General features: G+C 43.5%; 1 protein-coding gene across 18 annotated transcripts in view; it reads left to right on the top strand.

Moving 5' to 3' along the window:
* The window catches only part of GCGR (glucagon receptor), a 522,801-nt gene extending 499,945 nt beyond the window's left edge, over nt 1-22,856 (top strand). For all 18 annotated transcript variants that reach the window (XM_086931130.1, XM_086931136.1, XM_086931143.1 and 15 more), the window contains one exon: nt 20,859-22,856. In XM_086931130.1, the coding sequence (XP_086787256.1) occupies nt 20,859-21,245 (387 nt within the window). In that variant the 3' untranslated portion in view covers nt 21,246-22,856. The remainder of the gene's footprint in view (nt 1-20,858) is intronic.
* The last annotated feature ends 3,457 nt before the right edge of the window (nt 22,857-26,313 follow it).

Raw genomic sequence — 26,313 nt, forward strand, 5'->3', positions numbered from 1 at the left:
AACTGGAGCTCTTCAGGTAAATCCTCAACTGTTAAAAAGGTTTGATATCAGAATCTTGTCTGACCAACATCAGTTTGTACAGACCATCTTCATCAGGGGTCTGTATTTCGACGCCTTTTGGTGTGCAGTAGATGGTACAATGCATCTTGCACAACAAATCACGTCCTAACAGGTTCACGGGACTGGAATCACAGACTACAAATCTGTGCATTTCTTTGAAATTTCCTATAGAAATTTCCATTGGTTCAGTTACTGGGGTACTTATTATTTGATTGGAGACGCCCACTACTTGGATCGCTTCTCCCGAGAGGGGTAGGTTAGGAACATCCACTGTTCTTACAGTAGATCTGGTAGCACCAGTGTCCAACAGAAAGGTGACGTCTTTTCCCTCAACCTTTCCTTCAATGTATGGTCCAGTCTGGTCTACCGGTAAGGAGGCGCCAAGCACGCACTCCTCGTCCTCCCCTCTCAGGCCCGGTCAATCTTGATTTTCATAGAGGAAGGTGTCATTTAACAAGTACTGTGGTATGACTGCATCTCTTTCATTCTCGACTTCCCATACTTCCGCCCTCTCATTCTGCTGACCCTGATTCTTAAAATTTTGTCTAGGAGCGCGAGGTACTGGAGGTAATTTTACCTGTTGCTGGTTCTTTCTTGTCCCCTCTTTCTGCACCTGTGGAGTTAAACCATTTACAGGGGCATTACCGGCCTGCAGGTGTGGACACTCGTCTCTCCAATGCCCTATCTGGCCGCACCCGTGGCACGGAAACTTCTTCATAGCCTCTTCTCTACTCATTTTAGTTCGGGGCTTCCCTCCTCCCCCAACAGTGGCACTCTGAGCATTATTATTAGTATTTAATTTGCTTAACTGTTTCTCCTGCTGTTCAGCTAATTTCACCTGTGCCCACATTACCTTTTCTTTGAGAGCCTTCTTTTTATTTTCGATTTCATCTTCGCAGTATTTTGCGTACTTTAGAACATCATCTATGGGTTTTCCCTGCCAACTGATTTTATTATCTCGAATCCATTGTGATATTTCAGGTCTTAATCCTAACACAAATCTGTAACTGAAATGGGTCATGTCTTTCATGTCCACATTATCGATACCACTGTAAGTTTTGAATACTTGCAGTAATCTTTCATAAAAGGAATGTACAGTTTCATCACGTTCTTGGGTTGTTCTATCTATTCGGGTCCAATCTGTCTCTTTTGCTGGTACCTTTTTCTTGAGGTATTGTATGACTTGCTCATACTTCCTCATTACTTCAGGTGCGGGAGCCCCTGTTTTCTCATCTCTTGGAAATTCTTCACTGGGCCAATCAATTTCAATTTTGCAGTCGGTCCACAAATCTACAGGGACCACAATGCCGAAAAACCCATCCAGGTCTTTCAGAAGACATTTCTGAACTTTTATAAAGCGTTCAACCTGCCTGTACCAATCAACAGGTTTTTCCCGTAATTTCGGAAAGTCATTTGTAAATGACACAATATCCTGTCGAGACCAAGGGACATGGACATATTTTCCTCCCGGGACCTCTCTCATGGGACACAATTTTTCTGCGGGAGTTACTTCTTTCAGCATATATTCTGACGCTTGTGATTTCGCTCTACTGTCTTCCTTTTTCTTTGCCCACCGGGTTCTCCATTTTCCCACATCCCCCCATTTCTGCAAGAGCTTTAATAATTCTTTTATCTGGATCTGTTTTCCCATCACATTCAAGCTTTCTAAGTCTTTGTCTGCAAAATCTACTCGGTAGGGTTTCTGAAGAATTTTGGAGCGACTGACATCTATTCCCATTTCTGTGGCAGTGTCCATTAACCTTTCGTGGAGCAATCTAGCGTTTCGGGTAAGATTTTTACTGATGAACAGCAACTCTTCTTCACTGAAGGAGTTTAGGCGTTCCACTCCCACATTTCCAGCCATCATCTCTTCTATTTCTATTCTTAATTTATATATTTCTAATGCTTTTGGTTGGGGAGTGGTCTCTTTCTCCAGCTCTTTGGTCCATCTGTCTAATTTTTCTGGGGATACTACTGTGGCACTCCTAACCCCAGATGCACCTTCGATCAACACCTCTTTTGGCCTACTCTGACTTCTTGCCCCCGACATGCTAGTCCTAGGTTCCCTAATGGGCAAATCCATCAGAACCACTGATTCACATTCACTCTCTTGATCGTCATCTATGACTACTTCCTTTCTCGAGGGTGGGATGCTAGGAGTAGGTACTATTGGGGAGATAACAGGAGGACGAGGACTGGCCAGGTTATCCCTATACAGAGGAATAGCTGGACCAATAGTTACTGGAATAGTCAGGGAATCAGGATGGGGATGTATCTGGGCAGTGGTTCGAACTAAATCCTCTCGCTGTCTAGCCAGGGTCTCTTTCTCCTTTTCTCGTAAAGCCTTTTCTGCAGAATTGTCATGCAATACCTGAGGTACCAAGGGAGGATAAATACTTGGAGCAGTCGGAGTGACCAATCGGGGTGGACCTTCTCCGAACGGCTGATAATTTGGGACCGTAGATTTAGGTCTACAAAACCCATCCCCGTCACTGACTTTACTGTCCGTACCCGTTCCATCTGTATCACTATCCCTCCTACATCTGGGATATTTTGAAAATGGGTTTGGAGATTGCACAGGTTCTGATTCTGCAACCTAGGGAGGTGGGTTTTTCATTAACAAATCTTCTAGGTGTTCATCCTCTGAGTCCCCCACGGGCATTAAGTGATGGGTCTTTTCTTTACTTTTTCCTTTCCTCTCTTCTAATACCCCCATCATTGGAAACAATCCTTCAGTCATCATGTTTTGCCTCCACTGCTTCATTTTCTGCTCTTTGGTTTGCGCTTGAACCCTCGGATACCATTTACTTATTCCCTTGTCCATCCGGGGCCTATCTCTCTCCAGAGCCTCAATCTCCCATTCTTCCAGGGCTTCATACTGGGTCAACCTAGGTCTAGGGTGTAATTCATTCATGCGGGTCCTTAGGTTAAACAGGATCCGACCATTAAATGTACCTTCAACAGGGAATGCCAGGACTCCGTCATCTGCAGTATACTTTGCCCAGTTTTCTAGCCAGACACAGGTATAGTACCCTTTATCAAACATCATGAAAGAGGCAGGAGTATTTGGCGGGGGAATGAGCACACCTTCCCTCGTTCTAATGGGTTTATCAGTTTTGAAAAAATTCTTTATTTTATCAGTAAATGACATTTTCCTTTTTATTCCATACATCATGTGTGGTCTACCTCGCAAAATCTGATCCTTATGAAATCCTAGATACTTTGGATTTGGTATAAAATCTGGATACCACATATAATTTTCCAGACTCTCTTCTAATTCGGCCTGATTAATTTTGTTTACCTTTGTGCTTCCAATGCTAGCGCAACTTCTATTTCGTAGTAACCAATCAACTTAGAGAATACAAAATCCTTAACCAATGGGTGCGCGGCCTTTTCGCAAGACAGAGTCTCACGCTTCGGCACTCACCCCTCCTTCACAAATTCGGCTTCACTACACACCCGCTGTTTCGACCAATACCAGCGCGGCACGGAGTGACGTCAGAGCAGTCTTCCGACCGACTCCCTCCTTCACAAGGTAACGGAAACTTTTTACTCTCTCTAAAGTGCGAATGCAAATTTTAGTCAACAACACGCAACGTCTGCCACTATGTCTGATTGTTCTAAAGAGATAAAAGAACTTTCTTTCGCTGCTAGTAAACCACTTCTGTCTACTTTTCATTTACTCTAGGTAGACTTCTTTGCCTACCCTCACACACGAGTAATATAGAACCCGTTATTCTTCCGACTCATCCACTTTTGTCAGGGATATGTACTGAGCCGGGTTTTCACCAGCGAACTATTTTACTTAACAGTCAAGCCTCGAAGACCCTACTACTCCTTCCGTATGCGACCCTTACTAGGTGATATCGCAATGAAAGTTTTATAACGGACTTGTAGCTATCATTTACTCAGATGCAAACAAAGGTCCTAATTAGTGCTTCCAGTTATTCCTAACCCTGCACTAATGGCTCAAACCAGTGACTTCAACAGCTAACCGGATTCTGCTCACCGTTAGCTTAATACTTCCCCGGGGATTCGGACTACACTGAACACTTACAAAACAATTTGGTTGTTAATATAGCATATACACTAATAGCAGCAATGCAATATTCATAGACATAGACATATATATCCTTAAAACATTTCAAAATCTTTAAATCAACGTAATAATAAATTTCAGCAGCATAGAAATTTCAGCAGCACATTTTATATTCACGGTTTATTTATCAACTATCCTGTCTACCTAATCTAACTAGTCCAAACCATCCTCTGGTTACCAGAAAATTACTGATAGAGCGCGCAGTTCACCCAGGTCACCGAGTTCACCAATTACTTACACGCACTGGGCCCTGGCGTGCACAAATTTAATACACCATTGACATTTGGGGTGAACTGGGTGATGGTTTCTGTTGCACGCTTCTATGAGCAATTAAGGTTTGGTTTTACACCTCTGCTTACCATGTACCTGACTTACCCCAGGCACAAATACATATGACAGATCTGGAGCTATTAGGGAAAATAGTAGACAGGGATCCTAGGAAAAATACTCTTTATGCTTCAAAACATACTTATCCACATTTTTTCTTGTAAAATGACCACAGACACCTGATGAAGTTAAAAGTTTTATATATGATTTCAAAGAGAATATGCCAAGGCAATAAGCGATAAGCAGAATAACACGTCAAGCATCAAAATCAAAAACACCAGATAACTGTGCATTAAGACTAGGACTATTTGAGTAAAATGGGAAGACTAAAGGTAGGAATTTTAGAACAAAACTAGTCACTGCAATTTAATACTAGGACATAGAGTATGGATGGGACCTAAAAACATGTACTTAACCTAAAATCTTTTAAACTATTCTTGCTAAGTTCACCGTAATCGTACTAAAGGAAAGGGAAAAATAGGAACATACTAATAATTTGACAGTTCAGCAAGTTCTAAAGGAAGGGAGAGATGTGGAACAAGTCTAATAAGCAAAACATATATGGTTTGGCATTTCAAGAACGGATATCAAAAGTCAAGATTTATTCCTTTTTAGAAGAAGGAAATGAGTTTAAGTTAAGTGAGAAAAGACTATGAGAAAACGCAAACCCACCCCTTATATTTACCTAGATAGGAGTGAAGACTAACCCTGGCCACGGGTCAGTTCGGAAAGACGGGGACAGGACCCTCAAGGAATTGGAATACCAGGATGTGAGCAGGTACAGCCCACGGACAGATCAGGACAGGATACCCCTCAGGTTTCGGGTCGAGACTGGGCCTCCCAGGGTATGACCAACACCTACAGCTTCGGACAGCAACGCCTGCGTTACCCCCTCTCCTGCAAGTAATCCGCCAGTAACCCCGATTGGGTTTTCGAATTTCCCAGCAAAGTGCTTCGCCAGCACTTAGGATTATTTCCACCCCTTAGGAGTTTGTGGAAAGTATGGACAGAGTGCTCCGCAGCACTCTCAGATTGAGCACCTATAGAGTTCGTAGGGTCAGTGACAGGTCTGCTACTCGGACAAGTCGGACAATTTTCCTAAACTAAACTAGGGCAGTTATACTGTTTTGGGGTACCTTAGACCACCCACTACTGTTGCAAGTAACAGTTTCCCACATTATGATTGGTCAGGAGAGGTGGTGCGGTCATTACCACCTCCTAGAATTCAGTGTTCCCATCATTATTATTCAATTTTGCACACCCACCCCTTGGGTTCACGTTCCCATCCATAGAACACAATAGAAAATACGAGTGTCCAAGGCATAGTAACAAAGTCTCTGGGTTTCAAGGTGAGTTTCATCATCTTGTGCTGGGTTCTCAGGCGCATTGGGCTTCAGGAGCCAGCTGGCTGATTTCAGCTTCTGCGCAGTAGAGTTTCTCCCAGGTCACATGGAAATACTCAGAGGAGCCTCATCATGGCGCCGGTTATGAATTTTCCAGCCCCCAGAGACGTGATACATGCAAAGTAAGCGAGAACAAATTAAAATCACACATAAAATGGTCACACTGTATACCGTGATGAAATTCTAAACAACCCTTATTTTATAGTGACTATAGCATTACTGTTTAGTGCGGAAAGACAGATAGGCTGAAGCGGCGATAGCAAGCAGAGAGCGTGGTGAGAGACAAGCGGCCATTTTTGCATCAGTGCGCTTGTGCAATACAATCCCTCCAGAATGCGAGTGCGTCACATCACATGGGTATGACCGACGCATGCGCAGACTGAATTTCAGCGAAGCAGCCGATTCTTTAGTGCAAGCTTCGTTAATATGAAAAAGACATACGAGCAAGCATCCTGGGGACACCCGAGTGTTTGGGAAAACGTATAATAAATGACGAACAACTGGTTTAATAGGATTATACATTAGGCGAGGTTCTTGTATTAGAGCAAGGCGCTTTACGTGCGAATCCTTGCTCCATCAGTAGCGCAATACAATCCTCTACCTTCACCAAAGCCGGTTACTTTTCTTTTTATTTTAGCACAAGATCTGTTTCCCTTTGTGTGCCCTTCCAATATTAATTGCTGCATTTACCTAATAAGAGCGACTGGCCTGGGTACTGGGTCCATGGGTGTTAAGGTAGCCCTGTCCATAGGGCAATGAGTAGCAGGGAACCTGCAGCACTCCCAGAATGAGCTCCCATGACAGCTGCCAATGAATTTGGTTGGGTGAAAGATGAGATCAACATAGAAGGAAGGGAGAGGGATGAATTTAAAGAAATGAGGTAACAGATGAAGTTAGGATTGCCACTTTTTGCATATAAAAATGCCAGATATTTCTTCAGTTCTACAATCATAAATGGGTTTAGAAATGCTATTTTGATACAAATATGTGTAAAATCAAAAATCTGGTGTATTTCTTGTTTACTTTAATAATCGTTGAGATATATATGTGTGTATGTATGTGTGTGTGTATATAAACAAATATATCCATCTATATATGTAGATATATATATATACATACATTAATACACACACCCACATTTTCAGAGCTTGGAAATATTTTTGTACTTTTGAAGTGATTTATGCTTGTATTCAGTGTTATATATCTAAGAGGAGAAAATATCAATCTTGATTTACCAAGTTTTTTTTTTTTTACAAGCCTTTACTTTAAAATACAGGGCATGACAGTATGTGTGCTCTGTCAAAACAAATAATGAAATATAGCCCAACAAAATACTTGCCAGGTGGCAAATTTAGGGGATGAGTACAGCATTGGGTGAAGAAGAGGAGACAAGTGTGGAAAAAAACAGTGAGGCCATGTAAGAGATTTGTGGAGACAGTAAGCTAGAGGTGGGAAAAGAGGGATAGAACCAGCAAGAGAAGGTTAGATGGTGGGTAGAGATGAAAGGAGTGTATAGAATGGAGAGGAGATGTGGATGTAAAGGCACTGAACCAACAAGAGACAAAAAGAGCCTGGTCTTAGGGAAAAAGTCAGAGGCAGTGCTTTAAATAGGCCAGTACTTACAGGTACGGAGTACCAGCACTTCTTATTTTTATCACTCTGAGTACCAGCACTTCTCTACTGATAAGGAGAGTACCGGTTCTCATGAAAGGTAGGCTGATTAGCTGCTGGTGCTGATGAGCACTAGGCTGTCAGAGGGGAACCCGTCTATGACAGCCAAGGTGCTCTGTAGTACTGAGCTGAGCCGATGCTCAAGTATTCGGATTGGGCTCATTTGCATGATGTCCCTGTGTTCAGCATCACACTGTGTTTGACAGTGGAGGGTAGATTTAGGCCCTGTGCTGTTGATCATATTCTCACTATTGTGTGAATTTGTGCAAATTCAAGGCAGCCTGCTGTCAGTAGCAATTAAGAAAGCCATGGGAGGTAAGGAGTTTAAAATGGCTTTTATCCCACCTGAGACTTTGTGTGTTTGCTTATGTCTATGTGATTGTCTGCTTCTGTGTGCCTCTTTTTGTGTGAGAGAAAAGTGAGAGAAAGAGTTAGAGAATCAGGACACTTTCAGGAGATATTTTAAAGGAAACTTGTGGAATGCTTTTGTGTACATATCTGCTTGTTTCTTTCTGTGTGTGTGCCCGCTTCAGAGTGTATAGTATTGTGCCAAACAACAACAAATAGCAGTATGTTATTAAGAAACAGCAAATAATACAAAACAAAGAAATGTTGACATATCATCATGTCTGGCTTTCATTTTATGTAGTGAGTTAACCTGTTTTGTTTAAATAAACGCATTTCTCATGTGTTTCGATATGTGCTGCAACTGGTATAGAAGTCATTACGTATCATTGTGTTCTGCCCTTTTCCCTGTCCCTTGCCCCGCCCTCTTGTCACACCTCTAGCTCATTTTAACGAGTACCTGCACTATGGTTTTTGGAGGCAACTTTAAAGTGGGGGAATCTGTTTTAGAGGGCTGATTGTTTTTAAACCTTTGCTCATTTGCACATTCAGGAAAGTCTCTCCTACCTGACATCGCCTCCCCTGTCCGTCACAGCTTTTTTGTGCCGCTTGCACAGAGGGACGCAACTCCTCCCACCACTACCCCACTTCCTGATTACAGGACTTGAAATAGAGCTGGGGAATCGGGCGCGCGGCAGTGTGTAGCGCGTGCTGTGAATTTTAGTGGGGGAATCTGTTTTAGAGGGCTGATTGTTTTTAAACCTTTGCTCATTTGCACATTCAGGAAAGTCTCTCCTACCTGACATCGCCTCCCCTGTCCGTCACAGCTTTTTTGTGCCGCTTGCACAGAGGGACGCAACTCCTCCCACCACTACCCCACTTCCTGATTACAGGACTTGAAATAGAGCTGGGGAATCGGGCGCGCGGCAGTGTGTAGCGCGTGCTGTGAATTTTAGTGGGGGAATCTGTTTTAGAGGGCTGATTGTTTTTAAACCTTTACTCATTTGCACATTCAGGAAAGTCTCTCCTACCTGACATCGCATCCCCGGTCCGTCACGGCTTTTGTGTGCCGCTTGCATGGAGGGACGCGACTCCTCCCACCACTACCCCACTTCCTGATTAGAGGACTTGAAATAGAGCTGGGGAATCGTCCGCGCGGCAGTGTGTAGCGCGTGCTGTGAATTTTAGTGGGGGAATCTGTTTTAGAGGGCTGATTGTTTTAAAATCTTTGCTCATTTGCACATTCAGGAAAGTCTATCCTACCTGGCATCGCCTCCCCGGTCCGTCACAGCTTTTGTGTGCTGCTTGCACAGAGGGACGCGACTCCTCCCACCACTACCCCACTTCCTGATTAGAGGACTATAAACATAGATGGAGGTCGGGACGTGCAGCGGAGGTACGCCGCTGGCGCGCTGCCGGCATGCCAAATGCAAGTCCGTCAGCGCCCGTCCGCGCCCCTCGTGCTGCTCAGCTGAAACAGTATAGCTCTGAAAAATTACGCTCTCTCGCCGGTCCGATAGCGAGACTATGTAATCACACCATCCTACCTTCGAGCGATGATCATATTTGTTCATTTTGTAGCTTCCATCTTATAAGAGATCCTCAATCTGCTCCTACTAACATACCGAAATTCAAAATACTGGTTTTAAACTGTAGATCATTTCCGAAACATACAGCTGAAATTTCCATCCTCCTTGAAGAGGAATTGCCGGAGGTACTGTTTGTTACTGAAACATGGCTCACTCCCATCTCCGAACCCGATTTCGTTCAGGCCTTACCAAGCTGCTATTCCATCTCAAGGCTCGACCGATTATCGGGGAAGGGGGGTGGGATAGCCATCATTTATAAGCAGGGCCTAACGTGCCATCTGACTGGTAGTCCAGCTTCAGACTGCGAGAATGCAGTCTTTTCTATTGAGTTCTCGCCAGTCCTTACCTTCTCCGGTATGTTGATATACCGAACCCCTGGCCCCTCAGCGAATTTCTGCAATACACTACCTGAACTGGCAGCAGATCTGGCCAGCTCACTTTCTAACTTCACCCTATTGGGTGATTTTAATCTTCATTTTGATGATCCTTTGCAGACTTTGGCTAATGAACTCACCAAGGACTTATCAGCCTTTCACTTCACTCAAAAAATCATCACTGAACCTACTCATATTAAATGTCACCTCCTAGATCCTGTTTTCTTGAACCTAAAGGATCTATCTGGAGGAAAGCCTATCCCTGTTCCCTGGTCGGACCACTTCCTTGTCCCTCTCATCTGGTCCCCACCACACTCAGCTCCCCGCATTCACTTAACATACTCCAAGAACCGTCCCTGATCCAAACTATCAATCGAACAATGGACGTCAGTACTGGAAGAAACTCTACCAGAGCCCTCATTGGACGTGGTTATCGCCAATGATAACTTCAATCAATGGGTGCAGAATTCCCTAGACTCCCTGGCCCCAGTAAAAAATATTAGAAATAAAAAGGCTACTACCCACAAACCATGGTATTCCACCTCCCTACGGGGTCTGAAACAAAATTGTAAAAAACTTGAGAGAGCTTGGAGAAGATGCTTCTCTCTAGATAAGAAAAATATATATAGAGAAAGCATCCACCACTACAAAGCTGAAATGAAAACTGCACAGGCAGATTACTACAGAAAGAAAATCTTAGCGGCCTTCAGCTCCCCTCATGAGATTTTCAACATAGTTAAAACTCTCTCAAAAGTCCGCCCCCCCCCCTCTGGTCACATTGGATCCATCAGTGGCTCAATGTGACAAGCTAGCAGAGTTTTTCTCCAATAAAATTGAAATTATCTATTCCTCATTCCCTTGCGTGAAAATGGACCTCCTTGCCACTCCAGTCCCAGGCACTTTGGTCCCCCTGGATAAAATCCCAGCAATGGAGATGCCTGTTCTAAAAAGCCTTTTCTAAAGTGAAGAGTGGTCACCTAATGACCTTGCCCCTCTTGGGATACTTAAGTTGGTAGCAGATGTGGTCCTTCCGGTGATTCTAGATCTTATTAATACCTCTCTTTCCTCTGGGATTGTTCCCCCCATGTGGAAGAAAGCGATGGTAAAGGCTTTGTTAAAGAAACCAAGCCTTGATCCATTAGACTTGGGAAATTACAGACCCATCTCCCTGCTTCCCGGAATCAGCAAAATCACTGAGAAATACTTTAATCAAGTTCTGTCATCCCATCTGGAGACTAACAACCTTCTCCATTTGACTCAGAGCGGTTTCCGACCACAACAGGGAACAGAGACGGCCCTACTCTCAGTTATAGAAGAATCTAAAAAAATAGTAGACGCTGGCGGTACTGCGGTGGTCCTGCTCCTTGACCTCAGCGCGGCTTTTGATACCGTAAATCACCAGATCCTGATTCCTCAGGCTTAGCAATCTAGGTATCTCTGGAACAGCTCTGGACTGGTTAAAATCCTTTTTGGATAATAGATCCTTTCAGGTATTTGACAATCAAGCCATCTCCAAACGAACACCCCTTCGTTGTGGAGTACCGCAGGGATCATCCCTAAGTCCCACCTTGTTTAATGTCTACACCTGTACCCTAGCCGAGGTTGTTTTACCCTTTGGAGTCCACATAGTCACCTATGCGGACGATACGCAATTGGTGATCGGGCTCAACAAAGAGGAAAGTTCCCCTTTTTGTCTTCACCTCTGCTTGGAGAAAGTCTCAAGGTGGATGAGTGACTCTTTTTTCAAATTGAATGGGGAAAAGACTGAAATGATGATCCTGGGCAATCAGTCTCCTCGCGATATGATGGAAAGATGGCCTACTTCCATGGGTCATCCACCCACGCCCAAAAACCAGTTAAAGAGTCTGGGCATTTGGATGGATCGTGAGCTATTGTTTAAAACTCATGCCCAGAAGACAGCAGCCTCGTGCTACGGGATCCTAAAATTGATTCGGAAGGTTCTTCCTCTTCTCCCTTTTCAGGCCAGAAAATTAACAGTCCAGGCCCTGGTGCTCTCCAGGCTGGACTACGCCAATGCCCTTTATTTAGGCGCGCCTGCTGCCACCTTTTCCAAACTCCAAACCACTCAAAACTGGGCGGCCAGACTTTTACTGGGTATTCCTAAAAATCAGTTAGCCAAAGCAGCCCTTAAATTTGTTCACTGGCTGCCAGTTGATGAGAGAGTAAAGTTCAAAAGCTTATGCATTGTCCACCTGTCTCTGTTCAATTCTGGTTCCCCCATTCTTCAAGGCATTATCCAGCCTTACGAGCCCAAAAGATCCCTTCGCTCTGAAAATAAGAACCTGGCCATTATTCCTAGGATTCGCAAGGCCAGAAGTGGAGGCCGATCATTCTCGGCCGATGCCTCCAGACTCTGGAATTCTCTTCCTCTCTCCTTACGATCAGAACCCAACCACCTATCTTTTCGAAGAGCCCTGAAAACCTTCCTCTTCCTAAACTGAGTGACACCATCCCGCTACTACTGCAAGCGCCGGGACGCCTCCAGGTAGCCATGCGCTATATAAATGTGCATACAATACAATACTAATTTTTTCCCATTGAAAGCACTGCTCGTTCTAACTCATTCATGCAGCCTCACTCACACTCCCTCCTTTACTCGTTGTATTATCTCTTAAACTCACTCCCAATCACATTCACACACATATACACACACTCTCACTGATTCTTACTTTCACAAAAACATACACACTAACCCTGAGTCTTTAACATTCTACTCTCTTTCAATCACTCATTCACTCACACTCACTCTCATACTTTCACTCATTCTCAGAGATAATTACTCTCTCTCTCTCACACTCACTGTCACTCCTCACTCTCTGGCACCCTCATTGAGTATCACACAACCAGTCACACACAGTCAAGGAAAAACACAAACACCTGCCTTTTACTCCCACATGTTCAGAGAAACAACCCTGGATTTTGTTTCACTTTGCTTCATCTGCGGGCAGCTCCACCATGGCATCAGCGGGGAAGGGATCCAGCACTAGACAGAGGAACCAGCAAGGCATGATTCCCACCCAGCAGACGAGGAGCCAGACAGGGCAAGAGGGCCAGGACTAAAGAAGGGAAGATCTACCCCGAGCCCTCTCCTAGCTTCTGGCAGGGGCGTTGGCACAGCTCTATGGAAAGCTGGGACAGGGCTTGAGATCCGCCCCTGCTGCTCTGTGCGGATCCTTTTCCTGCACAGGGATGCATTGGTTAGTGCCCTGACACCCACTATTAGCAGATGAGCTGCACTACCTACAGCATGTGCAGCAGGTTTGTTAAACAATAGGGGCTTCCCTTGTGTGAAGTAAGTGAGATGACTTAAGCCCCTCGTGTGTGCAATATCGACATCCATTACAGAGTGATGTGTTCTGAATCAGAACTCTGGAGATGGACGGTGGCTCGACCCACTGAGTCCTCCTCCGGCTTCTGTCATCAAGACCTGTGCACAGGCAGCCTCCTTGACCACATGAACACTAGGAGCACAGGCTGAGCGCATTTTGAGGTGGCTCATAGAAGGCAGGGCACCGCCCTAACACACCAGTTGACGAGCCACCACTGACTTTCTTAATCTGAGCATCCTGCTTATACCGGTATAGGTTTCAACCCAGAGATAATGTATTGTTTAGTGATTGCGCGTGGTTAGTATTTATTGCAAATGCCATGGTTCATGTTGTTTAGTGGGTTCTAACATGACCATAAGTAGCCATTTTAAATGATGACGTGGCAGTCTCTTGTTTCCTGAGCTGAGTTTTACCTATACGATTTTAGGGTGAGAGGCCTTACGATTTGCTTGTGTACCTCTTAGGATCCTGGGATACCCATTGCCCTGTTTTTAGTGCTAGGTTGTCTGTGATATTGCTGGTTATGTGATGTGTCTAAAAAGAGTTGGATGCTTGGTTTAGTGAGTGAGCACTTTAATATGTGCTCCTGTGTGACATATTCTACTAGCTAGTGCTGTTGAAAGGGTGTGATTCATGATGGTTCAACGCATCTGTTGGGAGCACAAGATATCCAACATCTTTCTGTGTTCTATAATAATGTTATGTGCCTCTAGAGGTATAGAAGTGGTGTGGTGCGGTACGCCATAGGATGGAGTTATTAATGGCACTATATGCTCCTACTGATACATTAACATTGATCTTTAATCTTGGAAGAGGGATTTATGGTTTTCTGTGCTCACCGTGGTACATTGATGGTGCTCTATGCCCATGGGAACGGGCATTGTTCTACTCTGTGCTCCCTGTAGTAAAATGGTGCTTTAGTGCCAGGAAAGGGGTATACATGGTGCTCGTGTGCCTTCTATATATTAATGTGCATATATGTCTTCAGGGACACCTTAACTGTGTGATCAACCCCAAATGAAAGCATTAACATCATTTTCGCTTCCTGGGTTTTATGCTCACGGGTCCTCTGTGAATTGGGGGTTAGAGGTAAGGTATTCATTGTGTTCTATTCCCCTGGTTGGGCATGAATAACTTATAAGACATTGGCCAAAATGCAGAAAGTTTGCACTGGTGTAAAAACAAGGCAAACATGTTTGCCACAATTTGGTGGCTTGTCTGATATGGTATAATAGCCCGCCGCTGCGAGCTATACCCATTTTAAAAGACCTACTCCTGAGCCGCAGGCAACAGACTCCAATGAGGGCAAGGGACTTTTAACCAGCATAGCCAGAGTCATAAAGTATATAAAGCTATAAAAACATATTACCTACCGAGGGTAGAATGTTCTAAATTAAACAGAGAGGAACAGAACGAAAAACATTGAAATGTTGGAGCAGAAAGACTATGCTTGCCATTATTGGCCCTCTGCCAGTCCACTTTCTTCAATAGAGCTCCCAATATTGTACTGTTCTAATACAACACTACAGCCTGCTGCAGAGGGCTATACTTGGTAAAGGCCCATTACAGACATTACAAGCCAAAACACTTGGAATACATTCATTTTATAACCTGGCACTTCATATATATCCTTCCTACCTTTATCTGGTAAATTGAGGTTATGGGTAGAAAGAACTTTTTTATAGTCTACTGCTGAGGGCTGTACTGGTTGTTAAAGGCTTGGAGCCCAGCTCATAGGCCAAAGGCCCAAGGAAGAGCCTATAACAAGGGGGAGGGCCTTTAAAAACCAGTATAGCCCAAGGCAGAAGAGTTCTGAGTCTATTAGAACATCACACCCATTGAGGGTTGAAGGGTTTCTATTAAAAAAGGAGAACCACAAACACCAGCATTGAAATGCTGGAGCAGAAGGCCTTTACAAGCGATTATTAGCCTGAGCCACTCCAATGTCTTCAATGGAGTTCGAACATTCCAAAGTTCTAATACATAAAGCAGATTTTCCACAGTTTTAATGGGAAGAAAACCATGATTTTATTAAAGGCACGGAGGCTAATATTATGCATAATCCTTTATTGCTCCTCACACACAGCAGCAACATAAATCTTACAACTAGAACACAAAAATGAACTCTAGACTCTAGAACATGCATATATCCATACACAGGCACCCATCTTCCTTCTTTTACTGCTGCAAATTAAACAAAGTCCTTTTTATGAACTGCGGATTCCAAACCGAAGAATCCATTCTCCATAACTTCAGCACCCCACGTCGTAATTCTTCGTCTTAACTTTGACCTAAATAAGAAAACAACACACAAAAAAAGGTCAAACATGGGAGGGATAATATTAGCCTCTGTGCCTTCAATAAAATCATGATTTTCTTCCCATTAAAACTGTGGAAAATCTGCCTTTTATGGCAAGGCCCCAAGGCCAATATTATGCATGTTCAAAGTTCCTCTGATACTTTCTGCAACACATTTTGCACAAGTTTAAAGTAGAACTTCTTAAAAGATATATCATTAGACCAATCTGCCGCCTTCACAATACCACTCAAACTTGAACCCTTCATAAAAGCCTTACTTGCCATAGCTCCCCGAGCCGGATGAGCACCAACAACACTCACATCAATACCTGCCTTATTTTTCACCTCCTCAACCCATCTCACTAAAGTTGGCGCCAACACTGCCCTAACGGCTTCCCAAAAGAGATCAGAAGCTGTGAACATCCCCACTCTCTCAACCTTTCTTTTCTTTGCTCATACTCCTTCAAACGGAGTACCACACACAAATTACTATGCCCCTCCATATTGGGGTAACATTTGTCCTAGACATAGTCTTTGTCCTTCTCCTCAACTTAAAGCGCACTCCTTCTGGCTGGTATCTTCGCGATGACACCTCCAGAGCCCTAATATCTGACACTCTTCTAAAAGAAACCAAACATAAACGTACTGACAACTTCCAGGACAACAACTTCAGACTTAAATCGAAATTAGACCCCAACCATCCAACTCCCTCAATACAACTGACACATCCCAAAGAAAAGCGTACTTCACCTTAGGTGGCAATTACAACACTCCTTACTATCCTTTTAACCCAGGTGTGTTGGACAACCGGCTCTCCTTCAGCACATGACCAGCTGAAATTGCAGACGTGCTCAAATTCACTGAACTGTAAGTGAAACCGCTCCTAAACAAGCTCGACAAATAATTCACAACTTCCACTATAGTGGCTAAAACGGGATCCAAGAACCCTCTCGAAACACCAATCACACCATCTTCTCCAATCTGACCTATAGACCTCAGTTGTCCCCGGTGCCCAAGACCCCCTAATAGCCCAGACACCTGACATACTCTCCTGAAATCCGCCATCCCAAAAGCCTCAATTGCCAGACATCACTGGATCGTGAACGTTCCCCTGTGCATCCAACAGCACCTCTGGAAAACTCGGTAGTAAGAAAGGGTCTTCCACCAACAAATTCTTCACATCCAGTAACCATACCTGGGTTTGCCAAAACGGCGTGATTAATACCATTTCCGCTCCCTCGTTTCTCACTTCCATTAGCAGCCTCTGAATCATTGAGAAGGGTAGAAAAGCATACAGCCTTCCCATTCCTGCAGGAAGCCATCTATCCCTTTTGCTTCCCGGTCCGGCCTCCAACTATAAAACTCCCTCAACTTCGTATTCAATCGGCCTGAACAGAAATCCACCTGCAGTGGGCTCCACTTCTCCTATAATCTCAGGAACACCCCCCTGTTCAATTTCCAACTGCTGATATCCTTAAGATACCTTGAATTCCAGCCTGCTTCTAAATTTATCTTTCCTGGAATATACTGTGCCTGCACCATGATCTTTCGTCCAAACAAAACCTCCAAAAAGTCCTTTGCCAATTCTGCTAAACCTCTTGAATGAGGGCCCCCCAATCTGTTGACATAATGTACTGCCAAGATGTTGTCAATCTTCAACAGAACGCAGCATTTGGTCTGTCCTTTTAGAAACTTTTGACTGCAAAGAACCCCGCTAGGACCTCCAGACAATTTATATGTAAATTCTTCTCCTCCAAAGACCACTGACCCCCAGTCGTCAGAGCACCATATCATGCTCCCCAATCATACAGATTTTTATCCAACTCTATCACCACCTCTGGGTCCTCACCAAAGATTGTTCTCTCATTCCACGCTTCCAGGCTCATCAACCACCATTCCCACTTCTCCTGAGTGTCCTGATTCATCTTCACTTTCTGAGAATACTTCGCACCCTATCTTAGGTGATACACCTTCAGCCTTTACAGCACCCTGTAGTGTAGTGGCGCAGCCCAAGAAACTTCACCAACTGGTGCAAAGTTATCCATTCCGCATTCCTCAGTCTCTTCAATTCTCTGTGAATCTTCTTCACTTTCTCCATAGACAGCTTCGACACACATTTTAAGGTCTGAATCTGTTAACCTAAAAACAGCATCTCCTGAGCTGGCTCCACACACAATTTCTCTCTGTTCACAATGAAACCCAAGTCCTCTAAAACTTTCACAGCAAACTATGTCTGCTCTGAAAGCCAAACATCTCTCCTCCCCCATAATCAGAATATCGTCCAGGTACACTAATAACCGAATACCCCTGGACCTCAAACATGCCACAATCGGCCTCATCACTTTCGTAAAGCACCACAGAGCCGATGCCAGACCTAATGGGAGACTTTTGAATCTCCATTGTCTGCCGTTCCACCTGAATTGGAGCTATTCCCTGTGCTCCACACACACTGGAACCGTCAGATATGCATCCTTCAGATCCAAGCGGGTAATCCCATCTCCCTTTTTTAACTGATCTCCCAGCATATGGATGCCCTCAATTTTTAAGTGGTTGTAACACACCCAGTCATTCAACTCCCTTAGATTTATCACCGGGCTCATACCTTTGTCCTTCTATTCCACCAGAAATATATTGCTTACAAAACACCCTGGAACTTCCTTTGCAACCTCTATTGCGCCTTTTTCTGCCAAAGCCTTTACTTCCTGAGACACAAACTCCTTCAGATCCTTTGCAAACCTCAGTATGCTCGGACACTCGCACTATACTGGAACCTCCATGAAATCTATACGATATCTCTCTACCGTTTCCAAGACCCATGGATCCTGTGTTATTTCGCTCCACCTTGAAACAAACTTGGCTAGTCTGCCACTTCATTTTACATGGCTCGAAATAGGGTCTTTGTAACGTCTTACCTGAAGAACCTCTTCCTCTCCTTTCTGAATGGGTTGCGTGGGACCTCGCCCTCTGTTTCTGTGGGTAGAACCCACCCTGTTCTGATTTGGAGTTGAAATCATATCCATATCCGTAACCTTAGGGTCTGAATCCTCTTGCAAAAGAACCTCGAGTAATTACCTATCCACAGCTGTGGAATCGACCCCGCATTCTCCCGGCCGTACCAAAAACCTTCCTTATATCATTTTGCCCCTCTGCAAAGAATTGAAGGTACCCATGTACCTTGACTCATCTCTGACAAATTCTTCACCAAAGAGCATACCTTGACTCCACTCTCCAAACTCCTTACTGGCTAACTCAGCCAATTTTGGGTCAATCTTCATCAACATGCTCCTGCGCCTCTCAATGCACAAAGCAGCATTTGAGTTTCCCAACAGGCAAACAGCCCTTTGCACCCACTGGCGCAACTCTTCCACATCCATTCCTGTGTTATTTGTATGCGCCTCCTCATATATGTCAAACATCTTTGTGAGGGGCCCAAGTACGTCAAGCAACCTGTCTTGAAAATCCTTCAGATCCTTATCCAAACCCTTCCTAGGGTCACGGTCAGACTTATTGAGAAAACTTATCATTTTAGGGTCTAGCTCAGGAGTGTAGGCTACCTTGGTCTCTAAGCTAGGCCTCGGACACTCCGATCTAAGCCAAGTCCTCACCTCCTTAGGGATCTCCCTTCAAATCCTATATGTTATATATTTTGCCACACGCTCTGCTGGTGCCCTTTGTGGTGATAAAGGGTGCTGAATCAGCACAGGATCAAACATCTCCTCCCCAAGAGGATCCACAAAATCGTCCATTTCTAACGTAATTTTTTTTGTCAACCACCTTTCTCCTCTCCAGCACAATCTCCTCTTCATCCGAGTCCTCAAAACCTATTGACCATGCCATTCTTCCTGAACATTACATTCAGAGCCTTTAACCATTTTTTTCTCTTCAACATTTTTCTTCTTTTGCGTCCTCTTTAGGCCTCCCTGGTTTGACTCATTGCCCACAACCTCCATCTCCTCTGTGGACCAGAATTTCTCATCCTATACCAACCTCTTTCTATTTCCTTGCTCAGTCAACCTTTTCTCTACACTACTTTCTATCTTCTTGTCCAAGGATCCTGTCAACTCTCCAAACATCTTATCCAAATATTGCTTAAACCTGTCCTCAAATCTTGATCCCTCAATCTACTCCATTGAAATCTAACTTTCCTTACTACCTACACACCACTCCACAAAATATAACTTTCTTTATAAACTTTCTACAAAAAACACTCTTTAATCCCTTAACTCCTCACTTTCAACACCTTACTTCACAATTATAACTTTCTCCTATTTATAAATATAGTTTTCCTCTTATTTATTTTAATATTCCATCACTTTCCTCTATTGGAAATATGCCCCTCGCTCCCACCATGCATTGCTCCAACTGCCAGTGCCAATGCTAGCACCTGATCTCTTTCTCAAATATAATTCATATGGTCGCAAAACCCTTTAATAAACACACGCGATTGTAGCGCTTCATTCGATTAAAATTCAACAAAAAAATTCCATCTAGAAATACTAATGCAGATACCATCAAAATCATAATTTTAATGCAGATTACATCCAGGTCACAAATTATCAACTTCAGGCATTCCGAAAACATTCCTTACCAAAAACACATGCCCTACTTTACTCCTATGCTTAAAACTATTAAATCAATATAATAAACCATATATTCTCATTCATATACTAAGGACATTAAAACAATGTACTTATCTGTGTATGAGCAGCAACAAAAGAAGGAAGATGGCTGCATGTGTATGGATTATATGCATGTTCTATGGTCTAGAGTTCTTTTTGTGTTCTAGTTCTAAGATTCCTGTTGCTGCTGTGTGAGGGGAGCAAGAAAGGATAATGCATAATATTGGCCTCCAGGCCTTGCCATAAAATAGAGGTTATTTAGACCATTGTTCATTGTCCACTAATGGTCAGAAATTGGCTGTGTTTTCACATGTAAGATGTACAAAAAGATACCAAAGCACTGTCAGAGAAGTCTACAAATCAAATCCAAAAAGTAGGGTGTGTAGAAAATCCAGTCCAGTGAATTTTATTCAAAATATATTTGAAGCAAATCCAGTGACATCAGGACAACCGCTGAAGCATGTTACGTCTCAGGTGATGATTTTTTAAATTCACGCAGCACAGCGAAACTAGAGGAGCAACATATATATGTGAACTCCTAAGCATCAATACCTCTACTTATTAATGAACCGTGTAATGTTTCCATCTTTATTCAGTGTTTTATATTCCTAGTTCCCTAACAACTTCTTAAGAAATCTCCCCATTCAAGTACTATGCTTCAAGTAGACAACATACTCTCAGGACTGTGCCTAATGATCCCTCTAATATGCTTGTCTATTGCAGGTGCAGTCCGAGCTTCTGAAGTGGTGGAAGCGTTGGAAGCTAGGCAAGGACATCGAGGAGGAGTATCGTCACACCTACAGCCAGACACCCAATATTAGGAACGAAGGTGGCAGCAGTACATGTGAAAAGTACAAACTAGTGGGCAGCCTGGACAATGGGGACAGTAACGCCCCGCATGGTGGGGCTTATTACCTCCAAAATTTAGGTAGCAGCACCACCACTGAGAACCTGACACTCAGCGACACCACCGCTATGTGCTCCCTGCCACACTCAAGAATAACATCTGAGCACCTGCCAGCACTCTGTAGCTACATGGCGATTGCAGAAGACGGAAAGACCTCTGCTGTCATCCTACCCTGCCTGCGGCAGGAGGAGGCTCGACTGTAGCCTTATGATTGACTCTGTACTCTTTGACCTGCAATAGGCAGTCGAAAGAAAACACAGACAGGCAGGTGATTGGCATCTTCCTCATTCATCAATCAAGAACCTCATTATTGCGCTTCTTTGATGTCCTCGATGGCCTTCATTAGAAGAGGGGACTCAAGGCTGCGCCCTTATAGGACATCACCATGCTGGGTCTGAAAAGCCAAAGAAATTGCATCCGAAATGCGAAATAAAGGCTGGATCGAACCCCTAGAAGTAGCGAGGGAACCTTGAGGCACCTCTTGTTCTTCGGTAGACGCTCCTCATGGACAGAAGCCATCTTCGACAGGTTTAGGCTTGGCGGTTGTCTGTCATTTGTCAGTAAACATTGACCATTGAGGACGGGAAGCGACTGAGATTAGGGTCCCTGCTAGGCCCAGTCTTTGCAGTCCAGGGAATGGTTCACAGGTGGTACCATGGACAGATATGCCAGCGTTCTCTGTATCACCCAACGGCAAAGGTATTCTCCCTATTGACGCACTGGAAAATAAGGTCTGGGACCGAGGTCTTACCTGTGCCTTGGCAACAAAGATTTTGCTCTGATGCTCCATGTTCTGCTTTGTACTTGGCTCTGTTGTTCTTTGACCAGCGTCTGTCTTCTCAGCACTGTGGGGTCACTCTTTGTCCTCGTGAATGCATGCATCACTCTGTTGTCCAGTGTGCACGTAGGTGTTTGCTACTGTGTAAGTATCTTGGGATGTCCATCATTCTTCTGTAATCTGTGTGAGCATGAGGGTGTGTTATGGTAAGTGGAAGAGGTTAGTATTTCATAGTGAGGGTGTGTAAGCATGAAGAGAGTGTGTCTATTTGCAAGGGTATACAAGTGTGTGTCTCCTTGTGAGTTTGAGGTGAGAGTCTTGTGGGTTTGAGGAAGTGTGTCCTATTGTGTAGGGCGGTGTGCTTGTCAGTGCTACTGTAAAGTGTTTCTTATCTTGAATGTGAGTCGGTGTGCCTAGAGTCAATGTGTCTCATTCAGAGTGTGAATGACAGCGGTTGAGAGGAGATGTCTGTATATGTGTTCCTGTGTATCTAAGTACGTTTGTGTGGATTTACAAATGATCATCAGATACAAATCCCACACTGACTTGAATGTGTAGCAGTAAAACCAACAATCAGCAGGAGGAAGCTTTGTGTATCTCTTTCAAAGCCTGTGCCTTCTTTAGTCTACAGCATGAATCTTGAATAGATTCTCATGCAGTGCATCATTTCTTCATCTAGTATTTGGTCTCAGAATAGTATCTTGATTTTGCAGTGAAAAAGTGGACATTGACCATAGTCGAATCAAGAATGTCTCATTCTGACCTAAAGACAGCAGTGCCACTAAACAGAATTATAGATATTTCTACAATCGAGTTCTGACGCATGTGTAGCTACAAGTGAGAAGCTAAGCAAAGAGCACAAGGTTAGAAGATCAAGGACTGGTAAATGTGCAACAACAAATAATTGATCAACAATGGAGCTTGTTGTATAAAGACTCCCCGAATGTTGTAGTGTGAAGCTGTTCTATGGTTTTCACCTCTCGGATGAAAAAAGCATATGTTTCGTCACAAGTGTAATAAATTGCTCCAACCGACAGATTTACATTGTGGGTGTGTGGGGAGGGAGGGGGGGGGCATGTTGAGCCAACAAAATAGGTACCTCATAGTGATTGCAAAGTCTAACCGGGTCAGGTAAACACCATCTCTGCGGGGATCCGTCCTCGTAAGTGCGTTTAGGTATTGTACAGTGAGTGCTTTTACCGTGTGCCAGTACAGAAATATTTACTTTAGTCAACTTTCTCCGGTTTCCAAGTAGACGTGGAGTTAGAGTATTGTCGTCAGTGCCCATTCCTTGTAAACATTGAGTGGGTTTCAAAGTCTAACTCGAGAACAGGGGTGTGCAAGACTTGTGCAATTTGCTTTCATGAATTTACGCAATACCTCAAGAAGATTGCGCATAACTGCTGCTAGAAATGCAAATCAGTGATTATTGATATATCTTGCGTCCTCGAAAACACAACTGCCACTAACAACAGCACCTTGTGTTCTGGTTGGGTGACAGAGTTGGCGTTGTTCCTGCACTATTGTTTTGCCATGAATGGTGGCGTAATTACACAACATGGCGTAATGCCATAATTTGGAGAATTGTGGGTAACAGGCTTGAAGCAAAATTCATTAAATTACACGAATTACACGGTGTGATTTAAATTTCGACAGGGCTTAGTCAATAGTTTGAAGATTTGGTGGCCGAGCTGTGACTTATGCATAAAGTACAGCTGGGGATTAATCTGCTGAGGGGACCCAAGCCGAGGCAGGGAAAGGGTCCTTCTGAAATCGAAGCAGCAGAGCCTCTATGCACTATTACATAGTTTGATGAAGAATAAGAGAAAAAAAAATCATTTGAGCACCCATCCTTGAATCCACAATCACGTGTGCTACTGTTTATTTTAACTGTGAATATTCATTGAAGCCTAAAAGAGACTATCACGAGCCAATTGTATGGCAAGATGTAAACCAAAAACTCTTCAGCAATAACAATTTAACATACACATTCTCAAACTGTAGAAACTCAATAGTCAAACGATTTTTACAAAGGAAAATAAATTGCCCTTCAAGAAACTATTTAATACAGCACTATTTAATAAAAGGATTGTAGCAAGAGAAAAAGGCAAAAAAAGCAACCTATTCACCATTTCAAGAACCTTGTACTATTTGCTCAATTCCAGCTGATTTATAGTATCAAAAGTCAGATTTTGAAAACCCACCATTCCTTCCAGATGAGGATGAATTGCAAGCAGGAGAAGAATTGAGAGGGCTTAGGAGGACTATGAGAAGAGGTCGGTTTATATACAATTTAGCCATTACCTCCAGATAAGATTCTGAAAGCACTAGACATACCAAAACAGTAACCTTTAAAGATAATAAGAGGTTTCCTGGCAGGCTCATTAACCTATCTTAGGAAAAACGAATATCTTGGATTCTGAAGGTTTAGCGCCAGCACAGGTGACATTCGCCTGAGTGATCACAATATAACTATCATACCCCGTACTGGATATAAATATCAAAGCTCGTTGAGTGTATTTGTGCAGGAGGATCTGCTGAAGCAGATTTGGTGAGCATGACTGCAGTGAGGGAATGTAGTGACAGCCTTGGTTCCAACACTGAATTGTCAACAGACAAAGAAGGTTCATGCTTTGAAGCTGTCGGTAAGAGGACTGTGCCAGGAATGTGCACTGGAACAGACAGTCGCAGAAAGACACAGAGGGGCTCACCAAACACACACCTAAATAGCCCAGTTTTAAGGATGTGATGGTCTAGTTGGAACATGTCATCATTCAAGATCGAGAAATGATAACTAATACAGCAATTAAACCTTCTCTCGCTACTGCAGTCACTACTGAGCTGGCTTTAGTCCACTAGTAGATGCGATTCTTGTTAACATTAAGGCGAAGATTACATAGAATAAATCCAGTGGGGCATTAACACAGTGTCATGAAAAACCCTGCTACTTCACAGCTGTAGGTAATGCAAAGCTATAGTCAGTGTATGTGTCATAGCAGTCCCTCTTGTGAAATCTGGCTTTTCGTGGCAATACCAGATCAAGAGTCTGAGGACCCTCCACCAAATGGAATGCGTCAACCAAACCATGACTGATGCTACGGTTCTTCTCGTGGGTCCCTACCACAGTCAAGGGACCATTGACGTTTGTCCCACACAATGGGAGACTATAGACTTAGACAAGTATGGGTACTGTAGACCTTCTATCATCATTTGTACCTAGAAATCATAAAAACACCAAGAAACAAGACAATGAGGGCGGGACTGTTGAATGTGTTGCTATGAAAGCACTTATTGAAAAGGAAACTATGGCTTGGGTATCAACAGAGTGTATAGGATTCCACCTGATCGCAAAGAAGAATTGGACTTTGGGCTGACATTCTTTAAAGAAATATGTCAGGACAATATGCTTTAAAAGGGTGACAGAGCAAGATACTCTCTTTTATTAGAAGAAAGCACGTTGATTGTGACCAATGACCAAAAAGACAAGATCCTCCTGTGTATTGCCATACACAGGAGGATCTTGTGTTTTGAACAAAATACTAGTTTACAAAACTGTCACTGGGCATAAATTCAGGTCTCCCAGTGTTTACTCCAAAATGTCTAGCTTTTGTAATACATCTGTAATGGAGGACGCCCATGCTTACTCTTGTCTAGATGATTGGCTGCTGAAGTCAATTCTTTTTTATATTGTCACACCGAAACAAATGGGCACCAATAACCAATTGCTTCAATTGGGACACACTGTGATCCTGAAGTAATCAGTTCTAATTCCCAGTCAACAAAAGACATGTACCAGTGGGGATACTCAAAACAAGGTTAGGTTGCCCAGTAGTAGAGAGGCACGCAGTATTCCATAAGAACATTTCCCTATTTTAGATGTTGCCATATATGACAGTGAGAAAAGTTATGAAAGTATTTAGAAAAGATGCATCATCCTTTCAAGTAGTTCCAAATGAACGACTAAGCATTAATCACCTGTAAAACTAATATGATATTCAATGTACACCGTATCGGAGAATTTGTATGTCACAGAGAGTCTGGCTAGTATGAATCTGCTGTGGTGGGCACCCAAGAGTGTGAGGATGTATCCCTCAAAGTGGAGAAATGACCAAACAAGGCAAGTTTTATCAGCATACATGTCAATGTATTGGAGCTAAAGAGTTCACACTGCCATCTATGTACCAAGGTAGTGAAGATCTGCAAGGACTGCTCGTGTATTACATGCTGGCGGAAGGAGACACATCATCCCTTCTGCGCTCACCAATGGCCCAGTAAATCTGGGATAGACACAAGAAACATACATACACACACTGACAGAACATATGTCAAGAGATGCCATCAACTTAGTAGACATTCCCTGGCACAAATTGCTTACAATTTACAATTGGGACTTTATCAATGAGTTCTAAATCAGATTTTTCTGGCATGGAGACCAAGGACAAATCTCTTTGCAACAAGGAAAAACAACAGACACCAAAATTACACACTCATTT

The sequence above is a fragment of the Lissotriton vulgaris genome, chromosome 7 (genome assembly GCF_964263255.1).
Source record: "Lissotriton vulgaris chromosome 7, aLisVul1.2, whole genome shotgun sequence".
Taxonomy (NCBI): domain Eukaryota; kingdom Metazoa; phylum Chordata; class Amphibia; order Caudata; family Salamandridae; genus Lissotriton; species Lissotriton vulgaris.